We start from the raw sequence: 27,531 nt of genomic DNA, 5'->3' as shown, positions 1-27,531 counted from the left end.
TACACGGTTTAGTTTGTTTAGTACGCTCAGTAAGAGAAATGGCCGACGTTAAGCAGGGCGAAGAAAAGCTGTCGAAGAAGTAAGTTTAAGTACAACGATAATCCGCGTACAAATCGGTTCTGTGTTCATTTCTCGCTGCAGCGTGGTGGCCACATGTGCGTGTGCATCCGTTCGACGTGGATGTGCGGTTGTTCTTGGTAGCGTGTAGCGTGAAAACGTGCCAGGGGGAAAGAGGGAGCAGTAGGGAGAAGGCACACCATGCTATTGGCACTGGCAAGGTGTAGCGTGTCGGCATGGAAACCGATCCACCACCGGATGACGGTTCCAGTGTTGCCGTGCGCCGTACAAACGCTCCTGGGGACAATGGCCACGGTGCGATGGAAATCGAAGCGACAGAAAATGTACCTTGACCATGGTAAAAAGCTGCAATAGGTTGGACTAATGCGGTTTTTTCCGTTTTTTTTCTCTTCTTCACCCTTACATTACCTTCACCAACCTCTCCAATTCACCTCCCCTAAAAAAACACCTTTGACGTAGTGAGCTGAAGCGCCGGTTAAAGGCTGAAGCGAAGGAAAAGGAAAAGCAGGAGAAAGCGAAGGCGGAACCAAGCGCCAATAAGGCCGATCCAAACCAGCAAAAGACGGCTGCCGCCGGTTCAGCGAGGGAAAACCTGGAAGAGATCTCCCCGAACGAGTACTTCAAGCTACGCAGTACGGCTGTGGCCGAGCTTAAGAAAAGTCCCGAAACCCATCCGTACCCGCACAAGTTCAACGTCACGTGCTCGTTGAGCGAGTTTATCGAACGGTACAACGGTCTGCAGGATGGTGAAACGCTGGACAACGTGACGTTAAGCGTGGCCGGCCGGGTGCACGCAATCCGGGAGTCTGGCGTAAAGCTGATTTTCTTCGATCTGCGCGGCGAAGGCTTGAAGCTGCAGGTGATGGCAAACGCCAAGGCGTACGAAAGTGAGGAGCTGTTCTTCGAGGAAACGGGACGGTTGCGGCGCGGCGATATTATCGGTGCGTAACAATTGAATTTGTACATCTGTCTCGTAGAGGATTGCTAGTTAACGGCTACTTTATAACATTTATCCATCCTTCGCACTGTTTTATTTACTAATACCTGTTTTACAATCGGACACAATATTTTTTTTAAGTTGTTCTCTCAACTTCCGAATCTTTTATTTCGGCTATGTTTCCTCAGTTTTCCATCACTCCTGTGTACTATTTAGAAATCATATTCTAGTAATCTGGGCAACAACGCCGACTGTCTTCACACGGCAGGACTGGAGTTCAAATCCAGCTGCGTGGTGTATCAACAAGTCTAGTAAATCATTAGATGGCCTTCGTTACCTAGTGTGTCGTTAAGCCAAGAAGCAGTACTGTATGCATTTCTCACTGCAACAAAAATGGAATTCTAATGGCAAAATTTCTTCCAATCAAATGTCTGAAACGCTCTACGGCAGGTCACCACTGCCAGCATTTTTAATTCATAACTATGATAATTTATAGTGATGAGAATTTCGTTCCGCACATATTATTTAGGAACCGTTCTTTCAATTTAATGATTCAAATAATTCTTTGAATTACTAAACAGTTTGAATTCTAATAATATTTCAAACACTTTGGTACTCAAATAAAATCACAAATTAGGGTTTTTTGCACTAACATTGTTCTGTCCATAAGAATTTCAAAACGTGCACTCCATTCCTTTTTTCCTGTATGCTTCATTATATTACAACGAAAGCAACACTAGGTAGTAAAGCAAGTGTGAAGGCTTGTTCTATTTGGATTTTGTAAAATCAGCTGTATCTCATCCAGGCAATGCAGGTCGTAGTGAGGACTAACTAATTACGTGGTATATCAGCAAGTCTACTAGGCCATTCGTTGACCGGCGCGATCTAGTAGGTCGTTTAACCAAGTAGAAAAAATCAGAAGAACAAATATTTTTTGAGGAACTTGATGTCCTCTATAGGGAAGAAAGGTGCTTCCATGATATACATATCCATGATATCCACCCAACAGGGTAGACACGGGGCCTCTTTCTTGTTGAAGTAGGTTAAAAAAAGCCGACCAAGTTCATTCCATTCATTTGTGAAAATAAACTAGTTCCGTTCCGTTCCGAAAAATGGAACTTTCCCATCAGTAATAATTTGTTTCCGTCGTGTTTGTCTTATGACAGGAAATTACTTACAGGTTGCCGTTCATCTAATTTTCTAACAATATCCATGCTTACCCCTGCACTCGACCTATCGGCGTGTAATTCTATCAAGGCTTTCCTCATCATTAAACTGTAAAAAACAGGTGTTCGAAAGTTAGTTGCTGTTCGATATTCCCAAAATAAATTCTGTATCTATCATCAACAGTTTCAATATTGGTGTCGCTATTATGCTGAAGCTTTTTAACAAATCTTCTAAAAAATCCTGTTATACCTATAAATTGTTGCACGGAATACATTGTTCACGGTACTGTACGACTGCTTTTTTATTATTTCCCGGTCTCACTCTTTCTCTGGACACTTCTAACCCAAGAAACTTTTCTTTTGCCTTAAAGAAGTGATTTTATTTTTATTTTTTTGTAAATCCTTCAACGCTTAACACGGAAAGTGTAACCTCTAACTTATGTAGTAAATCGGATGCATTTATGCGCGGTACAATAAAATCATCCAAATATGCGACTAAATTCACTCGTTTTTTTGTGACACGCTGTCATAATCTTGTTCATTGTCCGTTGAAATACCGCATATGTATTTACTAAACCAAGAGGAATCGTCGTATATTTATTATGTACCTCATGAGTAGAAAACGCAGTAAAGCCTTGATTTTCCTCTTGCTTTACTGTGATATTTGTTCGGGTTCATGTTAAGTTACTCCGGAATGCCTCAGGGAAAAAAATAGGAACGATAGCTATATCGCTAGTCTACAGTGTAAGAATTGATTTTTCGCGTCTGTCTCGTACGGTTTGCTGCTTTAACGACTATTTTATTCAATTTATCCATCCACCCTTCGCACTAATACTAACATCTATTTTACAGGTGTGACCGGTGTGCCGGGCAAAACCAAGAAGGGTGAACTGTCCGCGATGGCACGAAGAATAAAGTTGCTCTCGCCCTGTCTGCACATGCTGCCCCATCTACACTACGGGCTGAAGGATAAGGAGACACGCTTCCGACAGCGATATCTAGATTTGATGCTGAACAACAACGTGCGCAACATTTTCATAACACGTGCACTGATCATCAGCTACGTGAGACGTTTCTTCGACAATTTGGGCTTCTTGGAGGTGGAAACGCCAATGATGAATATGATAGCGGGCGGTGCAACGGCCAAACCATTCGTTACACACCACAACGACTTAAACATGGATCTGTTTTTGCGCATTGCACCGGAACTGTATCTGAAGATGCTGACCGTTGGAGGGCTGGACCGGGTGTACGAGATTGGGCGCCAGTTCCGCAACGAAGGTATCGATCTGACGCACAATCCGGAGTTTACGACGTGCGAATTCTATATGGCGTACGCGGACTATAACGACATCATAGACATTACGCAGAAACTGCTATCGGGCATGGTGCACGCCATCCACGGATCGTACAAGATCAAGTACCATCCGGATGGGCCGGACGGCCAAGAGTACGAGATCGATTTTACGCCCCCATTCAAGCGCATCTCCATGATCAGCTCGCTGGAGGAGATACTGAAGGTACGTTTTCCGGCGGCGGACCAGCTGCACACCCCCGAGGCGGTCCAGTTTCTCGATGCGCTCTGCGTGAAGCACGAGGTAGAGTGTAAGCCACCCCGTACGGCTGCCCGACTGCTCGACAAGCTCGTGGGCGAATTTCTCGAGGAGACTTGTATCAACCCGACGTTCATCTGTGACCATCCGCAAATTATGAGCCCGCTCGCCAAGTACCATCGCACCCTGACCGGGCTGACCGAGCGGTTCGAGCTGTTCGTAATGCGCAAGGAGGTGTGCAACGCGTACACCGAGCTGAACGATCCGGCCGTACAGCGGGAGCGGTTCGAGCAGCAGGCCGCCGACAAGGCGGCCGGCGATGATGAGGCACAGCTGGTGGATGAAAATTTCTGTACCGCGCTCGAGTATGGATTGCCGCCGACCGGTGGTTGGGGTATGGGCATCGACCGTTTGACCATGTTCCTCACCAACACGAATAACATCAAGGAGGTGCTGCTGTTCCCGGCCATGAAGCCGGATGATCCGAATCGAAGGCATCCAGCCGCGGCACCCAACGGCGAGGATAACGCGACAGATGCGTAGCTGGATCCCACATTCGTTACGTTTATCGTTGAAAGCGTATTATGCATTGCTTGAACAATTAAAAACTACTTCAAAATGAAATATCCATCGGGGTCTAGTGGTGCTCTATAGATTGAGAAATTTTTTAAAATGATCACCAATAAGCTAAGATTATCTGCTATTGCACATTACGTAAAAATGAGATTGTGAAGCCAATATTTAACGAATCGAACATTTCTTTTTTTGATGCTGTAAAAGCTAATTGAACATTTTGGGACCACGTTTCTGTCATTCTATGAATGATGAAATTGGTTATTAGTCGCTTTTTCTGATTCTGATGAAGTTTGTTCATCCCTTCATTATATTTTTCGACTTTAGGATTTGATAAATGTGCTTATAAAAAAGTTAGATTTTAGATGGGTCGAAAAATGTTCAAACCTACAGGTTTCACCTATTACAGGTGGTATCGGTAAGTCTACTAAGCCATTCGATGGTCGGCGTGACCTAGAAGGTCGTTAAGTCAAGAAGAAGAAGAAGAAGAGTACATCATGCAGTATAGATAAGATATGCCAGTTCCGGTCTGGTAGTAGAGGTGCCAGCGATGCCGCTCTTCACAAGGTAGGATAAGGGCAGAGGTTCAAATCCGGCTCAATTCCCGGTAGTGAGGAATGGCTATCAAACTTCGTGGAACCAACTAAGCCATTCGATGGCGGATGTGACCTGAGTAGTTCATTAAATTACGTCCCTACGGTTGGCAAGCTAATTTATTAAAATTCGTAGAACATGCGAAGATTATTGGTATATTAAATGATATCGCAAGATATCTTCAGTAAAATCAGCTCACAGAGATTTGTACAAGTGATAAGAGTAGTAAGCAGTGATAACGTGTGCGAGGAGCAAATACTTTTTTTCGTAGAAATATGAGGTTTTGGTATTAGTAACAGTAACTCTAATTATAATAATAATAAAGTATTATAAACGTATAATTATAAGTAGCTCTAATAATTATTATTATTTATCAACACATGTCCGCCTCAAAGGCAAAGGCTGTAACTTAACATTAACATATTTGAGAAGGATGTTATAAGCTGCTATGCTAGATATTTTGTTATAAGCTGCTTGCGCTCTAAGAAAAAGATCATTCTGGCCAAAACCAGCTTAGTCAGCTTAGTCGGAATGTGAGGTGGGAAGGTATTTCACGCAGGTAACTGGAAGGAGCGTATAGAGATACAGATGAATGAAGGAAACGAACATCAATAGAATTGAACAGAAGTCCAGCAATACATGAGAATTGGATGTGGTAATGAATTGCTGTGATTCTAGGCCTAATAGGCGACAGTGTTAGGGGGTAAGAAGGAACAGACCCATTATACACGTTCCAACCTACCTATCGCCGTCACCCTCAGCTGGTGACCTAACTACACAAGCGTATTCGAGGATCGATCCCTTACCAAACAACAGTACAGTGCCTTCACGGCACTGTATCAAGACCCTTGATCCTTGATAGAAGATATATGATAAATCGACGCCTCATATTGAGTATCTCCAAAGCATCTTATTGTTAGCGCGACTAAACGAAATCACATTACACTTCTGCGGACAAAGTAACAATCCATTTACCACGTTATTCTGCAAAACATTGAAAATGATTTTCTCACACTTCATACATTTTCATACAAAAAGTATGATAAACTCCTGTAATTGTAGATGTTACAAGCTTTTTCTTTAATTTTTTTAAAACTCTCTTTGGTATGTTATAGTATACCCGGGAAGTGATGGTGTATTTTTGGTCATTGAAACGAAGGTTAAATACGGTCCTTCTGGTCAGTCTATTTGTAGTGCACATTTTTCGTTGATCGAGGATATGGGACAAAACTGCTTAATGATGTCTGCATAGAGCAAGTGTCCATTATAGGGCAGGACATTGGTACAGTTATCGTTATTAAATAAAATTACAATGAAAGGTTTTGTGAAGTTGCGTTATTGCTGATACTCTTTCAACGTAATTTTTAACCGCGTGACCGGCAACCGTCACGAATCGAATTCAATATAGAAACGATCTGTCATCATGTAATGTTTTGATTTTCCTTTCATAACAACAACAAACCAGCTGGGCTTGACAATTATCAGGCAAAGTGTAGCCGGCATCAGAGGATTTTGGGTATGATAAATTGAAGTAAAACGTGCACGTTAGTTAATGGGAAAGTAGTCTCAGCATGTTGTGCTACCGGACTATCTTTAAAGCTACATCCTGCGGAGCTTTAAAGCGACTAGCATCCAACGATGCAGCATCACAGAACGTTTGCCTAAACCTTGTCAGGTGAGCACGGCCGGCGCTCTGCCCAACACCACGTTTCGTGTCCAGCCAGAATATTTATCCCTTTTTTATTTGCAGAAATCATGACAAGGAAAACTTTCTCTGCACACTGCTGCTCAAGAATCCCGAGCGTCGCAGTGCGTTCGCTGTGCGTGCGTTCAACGTGGAGGTGGCGAAGGTTAGCGAGAAGGTGTCGGCCGGCAATGTCGGTGTGATGCCGCTTAAGTTTTGGGAAAATACGCTCAACACGCTGTACCGGACCGATGGTACGAATATACCGGACCATCCCGTCATACACGAGTTGCGGGGAGCCATTGCTGAACACAAGCTGTCGAAAATGTACCTGCAACGGTTGGTTAGCGCCCGGGCCAACTCGAATTTGAACTTTCTCACGGTAAAGCAGCTGGAGGATTATGCCGAACATACGGTATCGAGCGTGCTGTATCTACTGCTAGAGGTGCACGGTAAGCGGAACGTGCACTGCGACCATGCCGCATCCCACCTGGGCAAGGCGCAAGGTATCGTGAACTTGCTGCGCTCGATCCCGTACCAAACGCGCCGCAATGCGGTCCCAATCCCGCAGGAACTGCTAATGGCACAGGGCGTCAATCAGGAGCGGATGGTGCGCAACCGGGCGGACGATAAGGGCGTGGAAGAGGTGACGTTCAGTTTGGCTAGCGTGGCCTTTCGCCATCTTGAAACGGCCAAGGGCTTGCTGAAGACGGTGCCACGCACGGTTAAACCAATCTTTCTGCCGGCTGTAACGATCGAGCGGTACCTGCAGCGGTTGCGGCTAGCCAACTTTCACCTGACGGATCCGACCGTTATGCGAACGGATTCGTTATTACCGTTGGTGCTGTACTGGCGGAAGTTGCTCGGGAACTACTAGGAAAAGCCTGAAGTGTCTGACAAGCTGCACGAGGCGTAGTGATGTATAATAAATTTAAAAAGAAAGGAAAAAAATACTACAAAGTCACAATCAACAGCGTTGCCTATCAACCTATCATCTCACCTTCGAGTTGAAATCGTCACTGGAAACTTTGTTGGCCATGATCGAAATCTGTTTACAGCGGTCGGCTATTTAAAGCGACGTCATCGACGAACAAATGCAGCATATAGTGGGATAAATATAATCTTCGCTTGCGTGAAGGCTCGCTCTATGCAAGTATCTACCTTGTGTGCCAGCAGTACAGATTGCTCTTATGAGCTTTTAAGTGCTTGCTTGGACTAGAAGGATTCCCTATTTGAAATCATCTTAGTTTTCCTTGTAATTTCCTTCATGTACTGCAAGTTTAACACTATTGTCAAAATGACCGCTTACCTGGAAAAGTTTTGCACAATATTTACATAATATTCTTTGGCAGGGAAGTTGTACTTACATGAAATTTACAGAATGCTCAGGCCAATTTGTTTTCCTTCTTTTTGTGCAAGTAGAAAGTTTTTAAATTGGTTTTAAATATTTTTTCGATTTTTTTTATTGATATCACTTACATCTGCGCCCACGTACCAGTTATTTGCCGCTGAATAGAAGTTGTTTGTAACGGGAGAGCCTGTTTTAGAATAGATTCGATGCATGTTCAGAACACGGATACGAGTACAAATATTTTACCAGTCTTGGCTTACGTGTGCTTCTGTATTTGGTTAATTATTAATAACAGCGTAATAAGCCTTTCGTTTGCATTATTTCGAATCTGAAAAACTGTCGAATAATCATCCGATCCGAGTCTAAAATTTGTATTGATTGTCAATAATAGTAATTTGGGTTTACGCATAAAAGTAAGATTCATGTGATGATGTATATTAACTCAATTATTTGCTTTTAAAAGAGAGATAAACCCAACTAGATATATTTTATACAGGCTTTGGGTATTTAAGACCTCTTTCGCGTTAGGCGGTCATAGAACAACTTGTATTTTTTTGGTCGTAGACACTACGGTTAAATTGCTGTCTAGCGACAAATTTTTTAATAGTAGTTTCGGTAACGGCGGGCATCATTAGACAGGCAGGTCTTCTCCTTCTCGGGCTAACGGAGTTCTAGGTCACACCGGCTATGGAATGGCTTACGAAATTTGTTGTGCTGTTTGGCGGTGCTGATACCCTGACGGTAGTCAAACCCGGAAAGATACGTTGGCTGTGGCATGGTGGTGAGGATGCCGGACTCATGCACCAGCAGGAAGGTGTTCGTCAGCGACCCGTTCGGCACGAGACGTAAAGTAGTACAGCGAGCCCTTTATCATGTCCGGTATCTTTACGTTAAATCCGGTATCAAATCTGTCGGAGATCGGATGCACCCGTGGATGGAGGACTGCAGCCCTAGACCGAGTAGTTTCCTGGAAACGGATTTTCGACCTGGCCATGTCTACGCGACGAACTCAATCCTGAGCAGGACAAGAAGAAGAAAAAAAAGAAGTCAAGACATACTGATACCACGTAGTTGGATAGTTAGTCCTCACTATGGGGGAACGGTCCTGATGGGATTTTAATCCTGGATCAGTCGTGTGAAAAGATCGGCTCTGTTGTCGCATCATCATCGAGCTGCCCCAGACAAACAGGTACGGTTATCGTAAAGTCTCCCCTGTACGGCGTGACTTGATTATCCAGGTACACGGCTTAAGAGTTAGCCAAGGAAGCCCAATAATGGCTGACTAAGACCTCTCCAGGTTGCCTTCTTTTGTATTAAATCAATAAACAGTGTGTCTTCTATGAAGGATCTCTGAGATACTTGGACCCCCCCCCCCCCCCCCCCAGCTAGAGTGATCAATATGCAGAGGGTAGGGGAGGGTTCATATGAGGTGTACACGCCTCGCTCATGGTTACTCTGTGTTCCCTGGGCCCTCTTATTCCCTCCGGTATTATCAATACCTTACAATGAAGTTTGTCTTCAATAGAACCAAAACTGACGTTTAAAAAAAGAAAAAATATATTCACCTTTATTTCCCAAGACAGAAAGATAGTTTACATACTTAACACTAATCTGTAATGAAGAAAATATCTGTCTCTACTCTTGCTAACACATTGTTCTGACATGTCTTTATCACACTGATAAAGGATCCTCCCTCACAGCTGTGTCATCTGATTGAGCAGTCCGTTCTGTTGCTGCAGCAGGATATCGTTATCGAACTTGTAGTGCTGCTCGCAGAACTCCTCCAGCCGCTTCACAGCCTCGACAATCATCTTCTCCGGTACGGTCAGCACCAGCCGGAAGTAGTTGGGATACTCGAAGCACTGGCCAGGCAGACAGAACACGCTCTGCTCGTGGACTAGCGCCTCGACAAAACTCAGGTCTGTTTCGAACTCGGGAAAGTGTTCGACATCGATGCCCACCATCATGTACATCGCGCCACCGGGCATGATCGGGTTGAGTCCGCGTATTTGTTTGATCGCTTTGTATGCCAACTCTGCGTGGCGCTGCATGGGGTAAAAGAAGAGAGAGAAAGATGGAATCGAATCTTGGCGGATGATTTCTGTCCATTTGCAGAGCACGGATAGGAAACACTTACGTGCAATGTAGCCACTAGATCATCGAAGAAGTCGTTCGGTGTGTTGTCAAGAATAGCCGGCAGAGCACGCTGCACCAGCGTGTTGCTGCCGAGGATGCGAACGGACAGATTCGCTAAACCGCGACGAACCTCACCAAAGACGCCGTCCCGATCGTGCACAATGATCCATCCCATACGCCAACCAGGTACGAGGAAGCGCTTCGTAAGTCCACCGCAAGACAGTACCGGCACACGGTTAGAAAGTGAGCTGACGGCGTGAAACTCATGGCCGGGAAAGACGAAATGTTCGTATATCTCGTCCGCAATGATTGGCACAAAATGGCGCTCGGCAATGTCGACGATCGCTTCCAAATGTGCACGGGGAAACACGCTACCGCACGGGTTGCCCGGATTGGTGACAACCAGTGCGCACGTCTGCTCGTCGATCAGCTGCTCCAGCTGGACTAAATCTGCCTCCCAGTTGCGATCGGGCAGCAGGTCGTACGTGCGGCACTCGATACCGAACCCTTCGGCCAGGGTACGGTAGATCGAGAAGCCCGGTTTCGGGATCAGAATATTCTTGCCCGGACCGCCGAGCACCGAGATGCAGAGGTCCAGGGAGCTGCTGCAGCCACTGCACAGGATCACATCGTTCGGCGTGACTGGGCCCTGGTGCTGGACGTACCGGGCGACTGCTTCCCGCGCTTCGAGATGGCCGTTCGCTGGTGCATACCCGTTGCCAGTGCCGTCCTCGACTGCCTGGCGGATTGCATCGATTGTTTCCGGTGAGGGTTTGAGGTTTCCGAACGTGGTCGGATCTCCTAGAAAAAACGAAACCAGCGAGGAAGTTGTGGAGGTCGCGTGAGACAAACTCAACCCAGTAAGATGGTAGTATTGTAGGAGAACGTATGAAGTTGAAGAAGGGATGAGATGGAGAGATGCGTTAAACAAGAAAACAAAACACACAAACACAAAAGTCGATGTCCCAAAATATTTGAAACAAACGAGGGAACCACGCAAGTGCGCAAAGAGATGGGCAGAGAAAACAAGGAGTCTTCCAAACTGGATTTTGGTGGACGACGACATCTCAGAATTTGGCTAAAGTGAAAGCAACCACACACAGTCGTCACACGAGACGAAGATGTTCGATCAACGCTGAAGGTAGACGTCGTCAAGGTTTCCTCCCCCTGCGCATGTGATGTTTGGTGCAGTTGTTGGAGGAGACAGTAGTCGTAGTCCAACATAAATCCCCTTCATATTACGTATGTTCCGGGTCCGACATCAGGCGAACCGGTACGACGAAAGCCGTATGTGGTGCAAGGTGTCTTCTACATTCTTGAACCCTATTAAGATAAGAAACCTCACCTCGACGTCATCTCAAACGCGCCGGTACAGATATATCAACACAAGATATGTTCGGGTGAGGAATTCAGGATTTTATTTCTTTTTTTTTTTCTCGAATGCGTGCAACTTCGTCCATCGCGCACCATCACACAATCTCACCACCTCTCGCAGGGGGTCCCCGCTGACAATTCTAGCGGTCCTGCTGCTCGCCGGAACCCGTCGCGGTGTCGTCGACGAAATCCGACACGAAAAAACCAGTTTGTTTGCTCACCCGATCCGGCCCACCGATTGGTCGGGCGACAGGGTTAGGTTGCGTACCTTCGCGATATGGCGCGATTGGCGCAGTAGAGCCAATCGGCGGATTCGGACGACACAATGGCAGAAAAGAAATGAACGCGCTCGCGCGCTGTATCCGTGCGTCGGCAGCGCATGACAAAGCAGTTTGGGCACTATGCAAATACAGCGGGCTAGAAAACGACTAATCTCTAAAGGGACGGTGGTGGTGTGATGGCTACAAGACAGATGGGGATGGGTGTCGTTTGGAGATGTATATAAATATATCAATTCCAGTGTGAATGTTTTGTTGGGGGTGAAGGGGAGCTGTGCTGCCACTCTTCGGAAAAGTGCGCGATTGCGCAAGATTCTGACCCCAAAATTTGGGGACAAGAACTTCGAGCTCTTTGGGACGCTGCCTTAGGATCCCCCAGGCTCGGCATATGTCGCGAATATCCAACCCAACGCAGGTGTATTAGTTGACCCGGAGGGGAGGAGGGGGGGGGGGGGTACACGATCTGTCGACGATTCTGACTTACCGATGGAGAGAGCGATCAGGGGCTTGTTCGGGTTCGGTTCGATATTAAGGCCCTCGACGATGGCACGGATCGGGTTATGCGTGAGCCGGGCGAAGTCCGAAATTGCCACGTTCCATCGGTTGCGCTTGCTCTTGATCGGGCGCTGAGTGTTGAGTTGGTGAAGCGTCGTTGGTAGATCGGCCAGATCTTTCATAGTCACCAAAGCGGGGTAAATTGGCTGCAAACAGCTTTTCTGACACACCGGTATCGGTACGATTCGTTTAATTCCTTGCGCGTTTCACCGGTAGTACACACACACACACGCACACTCAGGATAATAGGTATCCACAATCCACTACCCTTAGTCTCTGGACTCTGCGTACCTCACGACTCTAAAACTCACGCTCTTACTCGGTTGGAAGGATACTGTTCATTCGGGCCTTCAACTTGTGCGAGTGTCCAGTCACTGAAGGTGTAATCCCTTCTTAGCCGCAGGACATGTCGTACATCAGGGCGCAATTTTGTTGGGCAAAACCAAAAAACCCGAAAAACCTCGCGATGCGCAACACTACATCCAGGGATCCAGGGAGTCGTCAGCACTGTTCACAAAAACACTAAACACAAAAAGCACTGATGTTGATGGGTGGCTTTCATATATGTAGGATCTTTGTGCATGCGATATTGGAGATGTGTTTCACAGTTGAGATGTGCTGTTCGCCTTCCCCGTCAACGGGTGGTGTAAATCCAGTTTGATTCGATTTCGGGATGATGTTCGCTTGGTCGGTTGGATACCAGTTCACTACTAGCCGCTGTACCATGGTATCGCGGGCGTTTATAAACCTTCGCAGCATCCCGAACCAGTTGGATTCCATAGCGCCGTGTGCCGATGATGACGACGATGACGACGACGACGACCACGACGACAACGAAGTTTGTTTTCGTCGCGGAGATCCGTTCACAATGTTGCACGGGCCCCGGGAGGTGTACTGTGGTGGAGCCAAGAAAGGCTGGTGAGCCGCTGTTGGCAAGCTGGAAACGTCGCTGGATCTGGAACGCGATCATGAACGAAACGGAACGGAAGAGCCTTCTCGGTCTCTGAGGTACTGGTACTTGAGAGAGAGATGAGGTTTTGGGAGAGGTGGGGGTGTAGGGGGTGGTCCAAAACTTTGGCGACTTTGCTAACTGGCTTGCAAAAATAAACAACATACATACACACACATACAAGTTGTTTTAAAGCCTTAAAAAAAACACACACACACACACACTCACACGTTGAATCCGATGAAAGAGCCTCCTCCCACCCGAGCTACGAGGCGCGGGAGGGACGACAAGAAGAACAAAAAGAAAGGCCTAAGGTGGAATGTGTTGCGAAGAAGAGGATTGTTGGTGGTAAGGCGAAGTAGCGGAGGCTTCGGTGGGGGCGGAAACAAGTGGAGTCCAGCCACACAGCACAACAACAACACACGGCGGAACGAGTTTTTACCAACTGCGAATAATAACCTGTACCCAGATGTGGCCAGTCCTACCGCGCACAACACGTCGTCAGGCAGCGATTTTTCTAACCTCAAACATCGAACCAGAGCACCAGTAACATCATTCCTAGCACTCTCGGTTCCGCTCTCCGACGGAAGGATAACGATGCAACATGCACCTCACCCGGGGTTCCAGTATGTGTATGTGTGTGTCTGTGTGGCCGGCTCCCATCGAATCGGTGATGTGTTGTTTTGTTGGGTTTTGATGGCAATTGCAATTGCTAATGGGCCGCCCCGCCGTTCGACTTTGGAACTTGGAGCGAAGGTTTTACGTTGCTGATATGGCGCGTGCATTGTGCCTCCTAGAAACGGATGCGATACACGGTGGAGTGGAGTTGTTTTTTTTGTGCCTTACCCCTTTGGTGCGTTGTTGGTGTTATTTTATTAACTTTGGCACAGAAACAACGCGATGGAACGTGAGAGTGCGTCTCGCTGGAGATCGGGTTTGTACCTTTAACGAAGCAAAGGGCAGCATCAGACCGGGCCAGATACACCTGATGCACAGAGCTACTGGGTTGCATCAGTTCAGATTCGCACACGAAATTTTCCTACATTGCATCACACAAGTTGAACGTATTTTTCACACACCAATTAGAGCAGGTGGAGATGAGATCGTGGAGAAACTTGCTAGAAATGTTGCTTACTTATCGGTCATTAAATTGCGCTCTGATGATCCCAGGAAGCCAGGGAAGGTTACATATCACATAGTCGTTAATGTCCGTAGAGACGTGCTATTGCCCGGATTCGTCAGGGACTTTGCCGACTAAGAGTTCTTGTATCAGGGGCTTCGTATTAAAGGGTCGGTGTAAATATCGTCTCCGATTAATGGAACAACATGTAATATGAGCCTTTAAAGTTCATTTAAGAAATGTCTCGATCTGGACCCAGAAAATATAGATCCTACCATTGTTTAGATTGTAAAGAAGACGATGATGAATAGATCGCCAATGGTTTAAGCAGAAATGGTTTTGCGGCCATTGTGGGCCAGCCCTGTCAATGGCAACATCCTGAGCCCGGGGGGCTATAGCGAATTGAAGAATGGCTATCACTATAAAAATTAAAAGCGTTGAGGGGGTAGGAAGGTAGGGGGGGGGGGGGGTGCGACGATGTCCTGTAAAGGCATGTTGCCGACATCGTACCGAGAAGAATCGTTCAATCTCATATTCACAGGAGCGGAGGGGCGCGGCAGCGGATTCTCTCGAGGCAGCGATCGGGGCTTTCATCAAATCCGCTAGTATTTTAAATAGCCATTTCGTATGGGGCTTCAGCTCGGGCTCTACGCGACCGCTCATTGGATCCCAGGATAGGATAGGAGATCCGCCTCTGGTCATGATAAAGTTTTTTACCGTTTTTTTTTTTTTGGAGGCTTTGAGTCGCCTCTGTACTGTGTGGTTAATACTTATACAGAACTGTTGCGGTCATGATCATGATCAAGTGCTAACACTTAGGATCCTCATATCCAGAAAATGTGTACAGTTTTGAAGAAGACACCAAGCTGAGACTTATAAGTAAGTCTTCTTCTTCTTCTTCTTTCTTGGCTTAACGACCCATTCTAAGGTCACACCGGTCATCTAACGGCTTACTAGTTTTGCATGACAACCACCCAGTTGGATAGCCCTCACGACGAGGGAACCGATCACAGATAGGATTTGAATGCCGGTCCTGCCGTAATAGACCGGCGCCGTTGGCGCATCAGCAGAAGTAAGTCTTATAAGGCATATGGCTAGTAGGAGAAGCCTGTCAGACGACCAGCAAAATCCGACTCTCATCTCCCCGTGTTGGCAGCTAGTCTGGGATTTCGGGACTAGGACAATAACTGCTAGGCTTGGTTGAGCATGGACAAAAAACAAATACAAGAAACATCCATAAGTGAGCCGGAATCACGACATACGCAGATTGCCGCAGATTGTAAGATGCTTTTTATTAGATGGCTGGTTCGCAGTGCTACGGTTGTGATGATATTGTACAGACAGTGAATATATGCACAGGGTTGAGAAAAATAGTCAAGTAGTTGGAATTGCATGCCTAGTAGAACCAGAAGACCCATAAAAAACAACTTGTCGGAGAAACGTGGTTAGGACAATGCTCAGGAGCTACCAATTTTTCGATTACGCTGGAACTTTCGGACTAGGTCGCAGGTTATCTCCGTTAAGTTTACAAGAACGTAAAGAGAAATACCGTTACCGTTACAATCGTATCTGCCCTTCGTGCTTGGAAATCTTTCAAATTGATATTTTGCTCCCTAACACGACACGGACATCAAAAACCGGGTAGAAAACTGTGGGTTTTAGAATCTATTTTTATTAAAACAACACCGTTCTCCACACTGTATTGGAATTAATCGAATTTGCGGGATTGCTTGCACGGGCATTTGTTAAACCGCCAAAGAAACACGCGCGCGCACCGAGGAAAGGATAGACCCCTACGCATAAGCGCATCTACGGACCCCGGTGCAAAGCACGGGCTTCCTGTGCTATGCGTTCGAAATTTTCCCCAACATCTCCCTCCCTTCCCGCTCCCTCGGTAGATTAAAGTAATGTGGCAGTGAAGTGCAATCACATTATCACCTGCTTGTTTTTTTGTTGTTGTTTGTTTTCTCTCTCTCTGTCTCTCTAACTCTCTCTCTCTCTCTCCCTCACTTATTTGCTCTTACTGCTTTACACGCATTTTTCTGTTCTTGTTTAAGTTTATCGCATCCTATTTAGAGGGAAAAATATAAACATATGTCTAATAGTATAACATCTTTTTTTGTTGTTTTGTTTTGTTTTGTTACGTCATGCCTTACGTTTTCAACATTGCATTGCATTTGTGTTAATTATTTTGTTTTTCCTTCTTTTTATCGCCTCGCTTGCACTAGTTTTATATGCTTAATTTTACTTATCAATTATTCAAAGGTTGGTTGGTTTAAAGTGGGCTCTGGTTGTCTGGTATTACGTGTTTCCGTTTCCGCTTTTCCGTCATTATTCATAATCTTGGGGTAATCATTTGCTCGTATCGCACCGATTTTGCTGGTTGACACGCTTGGGCGCGTCGGGGAGGATTTGTTGCGAATTTGATAATCTCGTTTACCCACACGGAGCAAAACCAGCGTGGGAATGAAACTTTCATCCGCAGCTTGTGCCAATTCACCCCTGAGGTTGTCAGATGCCAAAGAAAATGAAATTATCCCAGCATAATATCGAGAGCAGGTAAGTATGTCGCTCGCTCTCTCTCTCTCTCTCTCTCTCTCTCTCTCTCTCTCTCTCTCTCTCTCTCTTGCGACCACCGGTATACCGGTATCTAGCGTTATTTGTCAGCGTTAACGTTATGATCGACTATTCTCTTAAACCTATGCTCATTATCTTAGATACACAAACAAATTAGTTATTAACGCCGCGGTCCTACTGTCTACATTAACAATCCTTGTTGTCTCGCTTAGCCTGACCGGGGGGGGATGTCAAAATTCTTTCGAGTTTCCCCTCTTTTCTGAATAGTAGAGTGTGCACAAACGGGATTTGTAGTAGAAGTAAATTAAAGCAAAAATATTAAAACGCATTCAAGCAACAAGATCCTTAAATTAAAATGACGCTTCAAGAATGATGCGACACCGCGGTATGCCTTCGCCTAGCACGAACCGTTGCTGTTAAGGATAAGCGTAAAGGATAATGGTTTGGTTTTGTATCGGTTTCCTCTATTTTTTTTTTCTGTAGCCCCGCGTAAAGCATACTTCACAAACGCACAAACAGTATTATTTAGCATATCATTAGATGTAAATTTCACACTCGCTAGAGAGAAATTCCACTAACGCACTGCTTATAACACGGTTTACCTGGCCAATTCGGCCACGAAAAATCGTTATCGGTCAGCGTAAGGCTGGGGGGTCATTGCTCAGTCGTTCAGATGAATAGAATGACCGTTTTGGTTGCACGATCAGCATCTGCCAAATCCCATACAAGATTGTACGACCAAAAAATCATACGACCGAGCACCGACTCCAAACTAAATATTTATCCTGGCGTTGCAAACCTTTAATTGGGCATCATTATTTGTATTCGGGTGTCGTAAAGTATGAATCCGTCGTAGTAAGTCGGAGTCGTCGATTTGACAGCTGGATATCAAACCAATCCAAAGGCGGCCGCACTCATTCTTTACTATGGCGGATTTATTCCTTTCTTCTTCTTCTTCTTCTAAACTTCTGACTTAACGACCTCTAAGGTCACGCCGGCCATCGAAATGGGTTACTAGACTTCCCGATACCACCTAGTTGGATAGACAATCCTCACTACCGAAGGGTGGGGGGGGGGGGGGGAGGGAGGGTGTTCCGGATGGGATTTGATCCTCGGTTCTACCGTTTGAAGACCTGCGCCGCTGTCACCTACACCACCGGGCCCGCCCATTCCATTTATTCCTTCACAAGGCCCGAATACAATTGACGATGCCCAATTGTGGGTTAGCGAAGCCAGAATAACTATTTACGTTGACCGATAGCGATAAGAAGCCGGATTGGTTAGGTAAACCCTGTATAACAACGCAAAGCGACGAGAGTCCCCAGTCCATCTGGGGCCTTAAAGACTGCGATGTTAAGACATTTCCGTTCAAACAGATCGTATATACGCGATCTTGCTCAATCTACAGTCTAAACGATTGCCATTAGCGTCTGGATGGTGGAAAATTTAACGCGTTTCACACACGATGTGCCCCAAACTATTCTTTTCTCGAGCTGGTCAAGAGCGATTATTTGTGCTCGTGTGTGTGTGTGTTTGCCTGTGAGACAGTGAATGCAATTGGAAAAGGAATTCCACCGAGTTGTATTAAACTGTTGGGCCAAATGAAATGAGACAACGCTTCATCGTTTCCTAGCAGCAGTAACCTAACTCAGGTGCAAAATCCTCTAATCCCATAGAGCATGTGATAAGCTAAAAAGTTTTAATAGCGTATAAAATAATAACAAATATAATGATAGGATAAGGTAAGAAGTGTCACGGTATTGTTCACGGCACGAAGATACAGACTGTGATGCGAATCCGGTCCGATATGGTTCGGTAATAACAGGCTGGTAGTGTGGTGCATGGCAAATGGGCCGCGAATGCAAACGGAGTGATGCCGATCGGGGCGATGATGATGTTAGCATTGCATCTTACACAGCTGGCCGTGGTAGTGAGATTGTTTCTCGAGCAGATCGCGATACTCGTTGTATGACATTTGACACTCCTGTGAGGTGTAGCGGGTTAGTTTGATCGAGCGGCGCGTCTCCGGTGTGATCTGGGCACGGTACCCGCCCTTCCGGAGCAGCGAATCGATCGTCTGCGTTTGGTCCCAGCCTTTACACGACCGTAGGGAGATAAAGAAGAGAGCGGGAGATTTTCAAAACAATCCAGAAAACGAATGCAACTTTCACTCAATGTTAACTGCTAAATCACATTTCAGTTGTGTGAAACTGAATTTTAACACAACTAAATGCATTGAGATGAGGTTTTTTTTTCTTAGCGCAACTAAAATTTCACTTAACGACACCGGCTTGTTAATATTTCACAGCTGTGAAACTTTCCGTCAGTTGACAGAATTCGAAATTCGAATTTTTGAAATTTTCTTTTGATGCTACTGGCCAATTCAAGAATTTGAATCGATTATTTGCCGATTTTGCCGATTTCATCACTCTTTTTATCGATGTTTTTCACGCGTCTATAAATAAACTTTTGACAGATTTCAATAACCAGTGAAATTTGTGTGCACCGTGTATGAAATCAGAAACTTTCAGTCAACTTAAATGAATGTTACAAATATGAGTGAACCTTGCTCTTACCTTGCTCCGTAGCAACCTGTGGCAAGTAGGTCGCGGTGCGTTTGGAGCCACGCTCGTTGTAGAACTCAATCCGGATGCCGTGTATGCCGAGCGTCCAGTCCAGGTAACCACGTGCCTCCTCGAAGCCTTGCAGGATTGACACCGAGACGGTCAGTCTTTGGATCTCATCACGGGTGATTGGCGAGAAACGGGAGTCTCTTAAAGCACTTGTTATTGCATACTCTCGAAGTCCTGGCAAAATGAACAGAAATGTAGAAGCTAGATTGTAACAGAAGCAAGTGCGTAGAAAGGTATCGCGTGTTGCTCTCACCTGAATGTAAACGCATTGCGCTAAAGGTACCGATACAGCCCCGCAGCCGTTTATCCTTGCCAATTTTCCAGGTCACAAACAGTGGACTGTAAAAAAGTAACAAATAACATAAGAAAAAGGGTTATGCCCACTCTAAACTCTATTATGCACTGTGTCGAATAATTTCCGTACTGCAAAAACAGGGCTACAAAATAAATTATAAAACATATTCAATTATTCAAAACAAATGTTTTTTTCGTTTACAGCAAGAATATTTGAAGCATAGGAAATTAGGGTTTGAAAAGTTAGAAGAGCTTAACTTTACGGGCTCATTGGGAAACAGTTGAATAAAAAATCGCGAGCGATTTACTACGCCTGCAATTTTGCGAACACCTTTTGCCTTCATTCCAATCAATGATAAGTTTTGGATTTGTAACCGGGATTTTGATATGTGACACGGTAGCGAAAAAGCATAAAGTACAAAAATTTTACTTTGCAAGGCAAGAAATCGCATCGTTGTCTTTGTTAAAAAAAATCACTTCGTAAAGACAATTAGTATCACTTTTGTCACGTATGATCCAAATCAACTAAAAAATTTTGTTTTCAAAATAAATATTTGAAAAGATAATGCTCCCTGTACGCACAATATTTTGGCACATATTTGATGACTTATTTAAAAAATTTTACACTTTCTTCAAAGGATTCTTTTCATTGGCTTACACTGTACGGGCAATTTTTCGACACAGTGTAGCATAGGCGCTCTCAAGAATTTTTTTTGTGCATAAAGTGGTTTAGTTAGAAAAATGAAAAAAAAAACTGGCCTTATATGCCTTTTAGTTGACCTGGCTTTCGATAGCGTCATCCGAGATTTGGAGGTAAAAACTGGATTAGATAAATTATTGGTTTGCTGACAAGCTCTATGAGCCGCAGACTGTGTCCTCACGATTTGTCAGCGAATTTGTCTTGCCATGCTTCTTTAGGCTGTTCCAGTTAAGTGAATGCTACCGGGGATGGCCCCACAAATGAGATAGTTTTCTTCTTGGCTTAACGACCTTTTAGGCCACGTCGGGCATTTAATGGCTTATTTCTTCTTTGTGGCTTAACGACCATAAGGTCTCACCGACCATTGAATGGCTTACTAAACTTGTTGATACCACGCAGTTGGATAGTCAGGCCTCACTGCTCACAAATGAGGCGGTGTGATAGTTTTGATACATCCGATCACAAAGACTTCAATGGTTTCAATGCAATACTTGAATTGGGACGCTAATTCTGTAAACCAGCCGGCAAAAGTTTATCTTCTTGTCTTGTCTTGTCTTGTTCTTGTCTTGAACCAGGATGTATATTCGCTAAAAGAAGACTTTAAGCGAAGATATATCCCGGTTCGGTATAGGAGTACAGCGTTCTCCAGTCTCCAATTCAGGAGACAGAGTCCAGGAGGTAAATGTTAATCGTTAGAATAATCTATACCAATAGCACTTACTATGGATCGTTGGTAAAGCATGGTGTGCGTGGTTCCTCTAAGTTGTGCAGCTCGCGGTACAGCACCTCAAAGCAGTAGAAGCACATCTCCGGCATCGACCCGATCATCGAAGGTTGCCCACCCTGAGACAGATGGTTGCCGTGGCCGTTCATGAGATAGCCATTGTAGCCCGCCGTCGAAGACGAGGACGACGACGACGATGAGGAGGAGGATGACTGTTGATGCTGCTGTGGTTGTTGGTGTTGCTGTTGACCAGCGTTACTCCCCGAGCCGCGGCCGTAGTAGCTGTGATTGTTCTGCGAACCTTCCGCGACACCGTTGGTTACCCTTCCGCCCATGTTGTTGGTGGACGAACAGTATCCGTTGGCAGAGGCGTAGTTACCGTTAAGCTTTTGTTTCTTTGTACCGCAGCAGCTGGACGACATGTTTAACCGGGTCAGATAATTGAAATTTCGAATGTAAAGCGATCGAAAAAAAATTTTTTTGTAGCTTTGTGTGTGTTGCGTGCTGGCGGTTGATTGGAGGTTCGGAAGGCTGCAAGACCGGATTGTTCACAGAGTTTCACGATATTCCGCCTCGGTTCCTTGGCAACAGCGCTAGCAGCTAGTGTTGCAGGGATTGGTCGATGTAGATGAAATCACAACTGGAATCTTCAAACGATAGGGTAACGATAGTTAACGAATATTAATGTAATGTATAAAGTGTACTTCAAAAATAACCTATTTTATGCAAGATGGAAGATAAACCGTACTACTGAGTCCCGCACAATCGGAAAATGGTCCCAACATAGATTCTTTACAACACCTTTTAGTAGACAATTTTCATGATTCATTCCTATGCTCTGTAAAATGATATAACTTCTCCTTTGGCTCTACAAGCACGAGAAGTCTTGGGTGTGCCATTACTAAGATCCTTGACTTTTTTTTAAATAGCAATGGAATTCCTACGGTTATATGATATTTCTCCACAATTAACACAAGTAGTGGAGAAGAATTAATCAGCTTTCTATCAAAGGGATGCATTACTCATCATACTAAACTTTGCCCAGTGCGTATTAAACAAAACCAGAATATTCCCGCATGGCGTTAGAAACAGCGTTTGAGCAAACACAACGTCCAAGGGCCATTCTGCTGTTGTTCAGCGGAAAAGTACCTTATCCAGTTTTAGCACACGATGTTGCACGTCCGGTTAAACCGGATAGTCATCCAGCGTCATCGCATCTGCTTAAGACTAAACTATCCCGAAATGTTTATCGATAGACTCCTACCTCCTAAACTGTGGTGTGAGCATCCGGACGATGTGGTGCTACCTGCGGGTGCTCCGTCCGGGACATATATCTCGGGTGTATTGGTGTACGACGAGGTTTACACCAGGGCTCCGAGTTGCGCGTGCAGAGAGAGAGAGAGAGATAGAGTGTAGACACGCGGAACCACGGAAACCACTGGAGCAGCAGGCAGTGGTAGCGATATCTCACTGTTCGTGCATCTTCCGCATTTGCTTAGGAGGTTGGTGTTGCCCGTGGACGATACGCTTTCACAGTTAGATGTCCTACGTTTCTACAGTCCCTGCATGCGGACGGAAGCGATCGTGTTTGCTGCTGCTACTGCTGGCTGTTGGTGGCAGACACACCAAAGCGAAGAAGCCCCGAAAAAAAACAATAAAAGAGAAAGGAATTTCGACGTTAGAATGGAAAACAACATAAACCTTTTGGCTGTATGATGATGGGAGGTGCTTGATTGAGGGGGGACGGACTGTGAGTCACAACGCTCTACGAACATAAAGAATTGGTGTGATCGTGTGATATGTTAAAATATGAAGTTAGTATAGGAAGGCCTCATTTTAAAACTCTCGCGACGCTAAAGCTAGGATTCAGCAGCCATTGAAACGCCTGGAAGACAGCTGGAATTTTCACTCTTCTTGGCTTAACGACCTTCTAGGTCACGGCCGGCCATTGGATGGCTTTCAAGACTTACTGATACACAACGTAGTTGGATAGTGAGTCCTCTTGGTCCCGATGGGATTTGAACCCCGGCCCAATGCCGTTGTCCCCTCCGCCACCGCCCCTAGCCTAGATGGAATTATTGCGTACTATTATATCGCCTTATTACGTTATTGATATTTTCCTTCTGTGCAGCTGGCGGGGCGCTGCACCGAAGAAAGACTTCCGCAGTTTCTTCTCCAGCACACAAACGCGCACATACAGATTTTTTTTCATACAGAGCGTTAATTTTTTTTTCGTTTCGGGGAAGAGCAACCTTCCGTGGCACTTCCCGGGGGTATTATCGTGCCTTCTCTCATCCATTGCGACTAAGAGGTGGCATTGTGGGTATTGTGGTAGTGTTACAGCATAACACCCGAACAAAACAAGCGAAGCAGGCGCAGGCAAAACTATTGCTCCATTGCTTTGCAATTGCACGCAACAAACAAACAACAAATGGGAGCCCCCCCCCCCCCCCTCCCCTACCATCACTGCCCCTACATGAACTTCCTAACCGAGTAGCCTCCTACCGTCTTCCCGCATGCCTTTTCCCGGCCTCGTCGATGTGGACGGAGGTGGGGTGCAGAGACACAGAAGGTGTCACCGCAGTGCATCTCGCTCTCGCTTGCTTTAATCGACTTACACCAAACGCAAGATGCTTGTACCGTGTGACGTCACACGACACTGGCTGTGGTTTTGCAATCTGCAGACGATTAGCATCCCCTAACATTATGCGTGCTGCGTGTCTCTCTGGGGCTCGTGTGATGAGTGGACATATGGTTTAGAAGTTACCACCGTAATGCTTTGTCCACTTGTATTAGAACTCGACTTTTCAGCTGTTGTTGTACTTTTTTTAGCTTTAGTTTTGGATGAATGCATAAATAAACAACCACACCGAGTGGGGTGGTACTGCAGAGGATTGCTGCCTCCTTCTCTAGCAGATTCACTTGCTATATATAATTTTGTCTTTCTTCTCGCTCTCTCGCTCTCTCACTAACTCTTTAACCTTCGCTCTCGCTTTTTCACGTACACTTTATAGGAACCTAAGCGCACACGCGAATGGCACGGGGGTAATAATAATGGTGGGCAAGCGGAGTGTTCGGAAACTGCTAACCTAGGAGATGAACACATTTTCTTTGTTTCGTTCCCTTTTTCGGGGAAATGTAGCAGTAACGAAAAAGGTAAGGCTAAACTACTTCACACGACCTATACACAAACACACACACAAATAAAGCCCTCAAGGGTGCTTCCCAAAAAACGTTGTTGCACCCTCTGCTGCTGCTGCTTACCTGCCCTTTCCTAGCCACTAGCTGCTGTTGCTACTGCGATGGTAACCTCACTGCGTCCGATGCTGCATACGAATACTACGGTACTGAAAGCACACTCTACCTTTTGGCGATGCATAAACACAAGCGCGCCATCTCACTCGCTCGCTCGTACCAGATTGACAGCTGGACGAGTAACAGCTGAGCGAACCCGTCACCCGATGACGACATATCAGGGTACTGAACTGTCAAAGGACGTTTTGACAGCGGGCTTGATAAAAAAAAAAAACATTGCAGAAGGGACAAAACAAAGAATAAAAAAAGGACTGCCGTTTGTTCCAAAAATTTGGGAGAATGAATGTTGGATGAATAATGAAACAAATAAGTATAGCAGTTTCATAAAAAACAGCAATGGTGTCGAAACCACTTATTCGAGATTCACAAACCGAGTGATTTTCAGATAGGCCTGCAATTTACACAAAATTTCCTTTTTTGAATTATGGATTTTGAACACCTACGATCCAAATTGATATGATGTTTTGCAATCAGTGGAAAATGCTGTGATCATCCTGTATAATCCAGGGGTTTGAAATTACATAGGCTAGGGTATATTCTAGGGGCGGCCAGTTGGTGTAGGCGACAGCGGCGCCGGCCTTCAAATGGCAGGACAGGGGTTCAAATCCCAATCCGGACCGTCCCCCCGTAGTGAGGACTGACTAACCAACTACGTGGTATCGGCAAGTATAGAAAGCCATTTCGAGGGCCGGCATGACCTTAGATGTCGTTAAGAGGAAGAAGAAGACATTGACAAATTTAATGCATCAAATCTCTATAAAAATCTAACGTAAATTGACAGCACCAAAATAGCAAAACAATTGGTAGATGCCAGCTTTCTTGCACCAATAGTGCACCAATAGCGACACCCGCGACGGTTTTCACACGGGAAGGATCGGAGTTCAAATCCCCTCCAGACCGTTTCCCCCGTAGAGAGGACTGACTATCCAACTACGTAGTATCAGAAAGTCTAGTAAGCCGGCGTGACCTTAGTAGAACGTCGTTTTAAGCCAAGAAGAATGACTTAAAATGAATCCAACAGCTATGTGATTTCGGATAAGGCGATTCATAAACAAGTTTTTACACCATTTCGAATCGCTTTTAACTTCTAGTTCAACTAAAAAGAAAACTAAATGAAGGGCATACATATGTATGTCGCATATACATATGTATATTACATATACATAATCACAAACATTCATGAGAACCTGAAATTCTCATTTGGAAATACCCGTGGCACGCAGCCCATAGAATCTAGTTTAATGGATGAACGGATTGTGTATAATTGATAACTTTTTATTGATTCAAGGTATGTCGTCTTCAAAATCACGCAATTTAAGCAACATGCTTCCAACAGAGAGAATTTCGTATAAATCTAGTTTCAAGTTGAAAGTGATTGAATACGCAAAAGTGAATGGAAAAAATGCGGCAGAGAAACATTTTGGATCACCTCCAAGAATATTTACGATCATATTTTGCAGGGGGGTCGTTATACAGGGGGGGGGGGGGGGGGGGGGTGTCATTATACACGGTAAAATAAGTAAATCATTTGTGCATTTCCTCGCTTTATGCTATTTGTATACAATCTCTGTATGTATCAATATGCGCGGGATCTCCTATAACGGCGAATTCCGGGATGGAAGTTTGTTGGATACTTTCCCGAAAGCAGTAGACGCATGCTGAGATACGTTAACAACACAACAAATGTCCAAAACTCGCTTCCAATTTAGCTGGAATCAAAACAGAAATAAAAAAAAAATACTAAAAATCAATTGATTGTATAAGGTGATTCAGATTAGTAGTTACTATCTTACCGATCGACTCTCGATTTATACCGCTGTAAATCAAAATTTCGCATACATTTATGTAGATTAACCGTTTTCTTCGCTCTATGCACTGATCCAAATTTCATAGATCTCCTTCTTCGCGAACCGAAACGATGGTTAGCATATCCAGGGATGCTCTGGTAGGTCCGTGATGTTGCCAGTCAATAAGTCCTCCTATTTCACTATTCGTTGATCAGCAACACTTGCTCCGGGGGCCTCGTAATCAGAACGGGAGGTAACCAATTTTGTCAAAGGCTTGATTGATCCTTGCTTGATTGATAAAACAAAACTATCGAAACACCGAGCGCGGTTTGTCGCATTCATGTTCTTCAGGTATCCCGTCACGACGTCGTCCTCGCTTATCACTCGGTGTTTTGTTCCAAGGTTCGGGGCCGGTGGTAGAAAGTGGTAGCGTTTTGCTTTATTCATGACAGCTTCCGAAAACATCTCGCCGTTTGCTTATCAGAGGTGTATTAGCACAGTTCCTCGTTACTTCATCCTTCATTTCTTCCCCATGCCCGTTATCCTGTGTCGCGTGAGCGAGCAGTGGTGGAGTACGGGCAGGATGGACGCGACATGCGCATTCGGGACCTCATCCCCCCTCAACCCCATTGCCTCCTCCCCCTGTGCCTGTGTGCCCATAACCGATATCAGAAGAGCACAAAATATATGTAAACCGTGCCTCCTATCGTTATGCTGCCATTAGGAGCACACCAAGCTCTTCCAGTGCGAGTCGGTTGTGTTACTACTGCTGCTGCAGCAAAGTGCTTGCCACTTAACGTAACGTATTGTGGAACCATGTTCCGCCATCTAGTGTGTGCTTGAAATGTGCTTTTTTATCTGGACTCCGATGCTCTTGTTACGTGTTGTGTAGTTTCGAGGGTGATGTGCTTTGCGAATTCCTGCTTCTATAGGAACTCATCAGGACCACGACGGTTGCAAAGACTTCTTCGGATACATACACACACAGTGCGAGCGTTTAGAATTCATCATGCTTTTAGAGGTCATTACATGTACCAGTGGTTCTCGCGCCTACCAATAAAGGGACTCCAAAAGTCCCAAATATCGAATCACAAAAACGGCACAGTGCAACACCCCAACACGCCTAGGAAAACAACAACAACAACAAAAAGGC

At 45.3% G+C, this 27,531-nt stretch overlaps 5 protein-coding genes across 5 annotated transcripts in view; 3 read left to right on the top strand and 2 right to left on the bottom strand.

Annotated features, from left to right (window-relative positions):
• The first annotated feature begins 38 nt into the window (after positions 1 to 38).
• On the top strand, positions 39 to 4,277 carry LOC126563691 (lysine--tRNA ligase-like). The gene is made up of 3 exons (XM_050220338.1): positions 39 to 79; positions 538 to 1,019; positions 3,034 to 4,277. Exons 1-3 carry the CDS (start codon positions 39 to 41, stop codon positions 4,275 to 4,277), a joined length of 1,767 nt encoding a protein of 588 aa, XP_050076295.1.
• A 2,195-nt stretch (positions 4,278 to 6,472) lies between these two features.
• Positions 6,473 to 7,462, top strand: LOC126563680 (NADH dehydrogenase (ubiquinone) complex I, assembly factor 6 homolog). Its single transcript, XM_050220327.1, has 2 exons — positions 6,473 to 6,576; positions 6,652 to 7,462. Exons 1-2 carry the CDS (start codon positions 6,473 to 6,475, stop codon positions 7,460 to 7,462), a joined length of 915 nt encoding a protein of 304 aa, XP_050076284.1.
• Positions 7,463 to 9,630: 2,168 nt separating this feature from the next.
• Positions 9,631 to 12,446, bottom strand: LOC126557786 (tyrosine aminotransferase). The gene is made up of 3 exons (XM_050213671.1): positions 12,209 to 12,446; positions 10,074 to 10,873; positions 9,631 to 9,981 (listed from the first exon to the last, which is right to left on the bottom strand). Exons 1-3 carry the CDS (start codon positions 12,399 to 12,401, stop codon positions 9,631 to 9,633), a joined length of 1,344 nt encoding a protein of 447 aa, XP_050069628.1. The 5' UTR covers positions 12,402 to 12,446.
• LOC126561285 (protein C19orf12 homolog) overlaps positions 11,696 to 27,531 on the top strand; it is a 100,719-nt gene continuing 84,883 nt past the window's right edge. Inside the window, exon 1 of the mRNA XM_050217321.1 lies at positions 11,696 to 11,700. The gene's annotated coding sequence lies outside the window, so the exon portion shown is untranslated. The remainder of the gene's footprint in view (positions 11,701 to 27,531) is intronic.
• LOC126559349 (uncharacterized protein CG5902-like) lies at positions 18,803 to 21,702 on the bottom strand. Its single transcript, XM_050215499.1, has 4 exons — positions 21,274 to 21,702; positions 19,812 to 19,897; positions 19,502 to 19,732; positions 18,803 to 19,019 (listed from the first exon to the last, which is right to left on the bottom strand). The coding sequence occupies exons 1-4, from the start codon at positions 21,696 to 21,698 to the stop codon at positions 18,823 to 18,825; spliced, it is 939 nt and encodes a 312-aa protein (XP_050071456.1). The 5' UTR covers positions 21,699 to 21,702; the 3' UTR covers positions 18,803 to 18,822.

The sequence above is a fragment of the Anopheles maculipalpis genome, chromosome X (assembly GCF_943734695.1).
Source record: "Anopheles maculipalpis chromosome X, idAnoMacuDA_375_x, whole genome shotgun sequence".
NCBI classification, from domain to species: Eukaryota; Metazoa; Arthropoda; class Insecta; order Diptera; family Culicidae; genus Anopheles; species Anopheles maculipalpis.
The sequence above is the reverse complement of the archived record's forward strand: the minus strand, read 5'-3'. Positions and strand labels throughout refer to the sequence as shown.